The sequence below is a fragment of the Pygoscelis adeliae genome, unplaced genomic scaffold, assembly GCF_000699105.1.
Source record: "Pygoscelis adeliae isolate BGI_AS28 unplaced genomic scaffold, ASM69910v1 Scaffold42, whole genome shotgun sequence".
Taxonomy (NCBI): domain Eukaryota; kingdom Metazoa; phylum Chordata; class Aves; order Sphenisciformes; family Spheniscidae; genus Pygoscelis; species Pygoscelis adeliae.
Window position 1 is genome coordinate 1,529,477 of NW_008824283.1, and position 1,220 is coordinate 1,530,696.

General features: G+C 53.1%; 1 protein-coding gene across 1 annotated transcript in view; it reads right to left on the reverse strand.

Moving 5' to 3' along the window:
• Positions 1-1,220, reverse strand: part of STK10 (serine/threonine kinase 10) — a 40,425-nt gene that overhangs the window by 3,536 nt on the left and 35,669 nt on the right. The window contains 3 exon segments of the mRNA XM_009318557.1: positions 1-6; positions 310-498; positions 1,029-1,153. The exon segment at positions 1-6 is cut by the window's left edge and continues 135 nt beyond it. Of these exon segments, the coding sequence (XP_009316832.1) occupies positions 1-6; positions 310-498; positions 1,029-1,153 (320 nt within the window).

The following is a 1,220-nucleotide window of genomic DNA, read 5'->3' on the forward strand; positions in this document are numbered from 1 at the left end:
AGCAACCTGGAAGAGAGAAAAGCAGGTGCCCATGTAGGCAGTGTCACGTTGATCTCTGAAGCCGGTTAAGAGACTGGCCAGCTTGCACTATTATATAGGAAAGAAAGAAATGCCCCAGGGATGCTTCCCAACACTAGTCATGATGGAAGCAGCGCTGAAAACCACACAAACAAAGACCTCTGACTCCCTGCAGTGGGTTAGGAATCTGGGAACAGTTGCCTTTTTCCGACTTCCCTTCTGCCAGTAGGCCAGCAAAGTACTTCACCCCCAAGCCAAGCCTCAGCCTTGGTGTCCTTTGTAGGACCTGACCTGTTTTATCTTCTCCCGCTGCTCGGATGCGCTCCCGCTGGAGTGGATGTGAAGGCTCTTCTTGTACATGGCCATGCGTGTCTTCCCTTCGCTCCGCTGGATTTTGGGGAGCCGGGCTTTCTCCTGCTGCTGCCGAATTTTCAGCTGCTCTAACATGCGCTGGTTGTATCGCTGCATTTGCTCCCTTTCCTGCAATGGCAGACGGACAGGTATCAGAGGAGGAGAGATACCTCAGGCCAACAAGTGCTGAGCAGACCAAAGAGAGCTGGAGACCAGACTTGGGGAGTTGCATGGAGGTAGCTGGTGACAGACAGCTCCAAGGGGAAAAAAGAGATGAGGGCATGATACTGAACATGCTGTGAAAGCAGAGAAGGGGGCTGGAAGGAAGCAGAAATGACTGACAGATGTGCCAAGTCTTCACTCGCTGCTCTGGGAATCCACCATCCCGCATACCGGACAGTGACAGATTTCCAGAAAAGCCCCCAAAATCCACAACTGCTTCTTGTACGTTAAATGCATGCAGCACAGAATACACATCCCAAGCAAGCAGGCCGATCTAGACATTATTCTGGTCCCTTTTCACTAATAATGACCAAATCCCTTAACTCCTAAACCCACCCTCCACCCCCCACTTACAGCCTGGAAGGGAAACATCCCTTCTGGGGACACCCAGGCACCCTGCTGACCAGCACCGTCGTAGGAAGGCACCAACTCTTCACCTTCTCATGCTTCCGGAGCAACTCGTGCCTCTGGAGGAAATACTGGTCCTTTAGCTGCTGCTTGACAAGCTGGTGTTTCTCCTGCTGCTGATGCTCTTCGAGATCCCAGATGCATGCCTCCCGGTCTGAGGAAGGGAGAAGGGTCAGGAGACAACCCAGCCTGGCCCCCCCAGCTTGTTCCCACACAGCGTC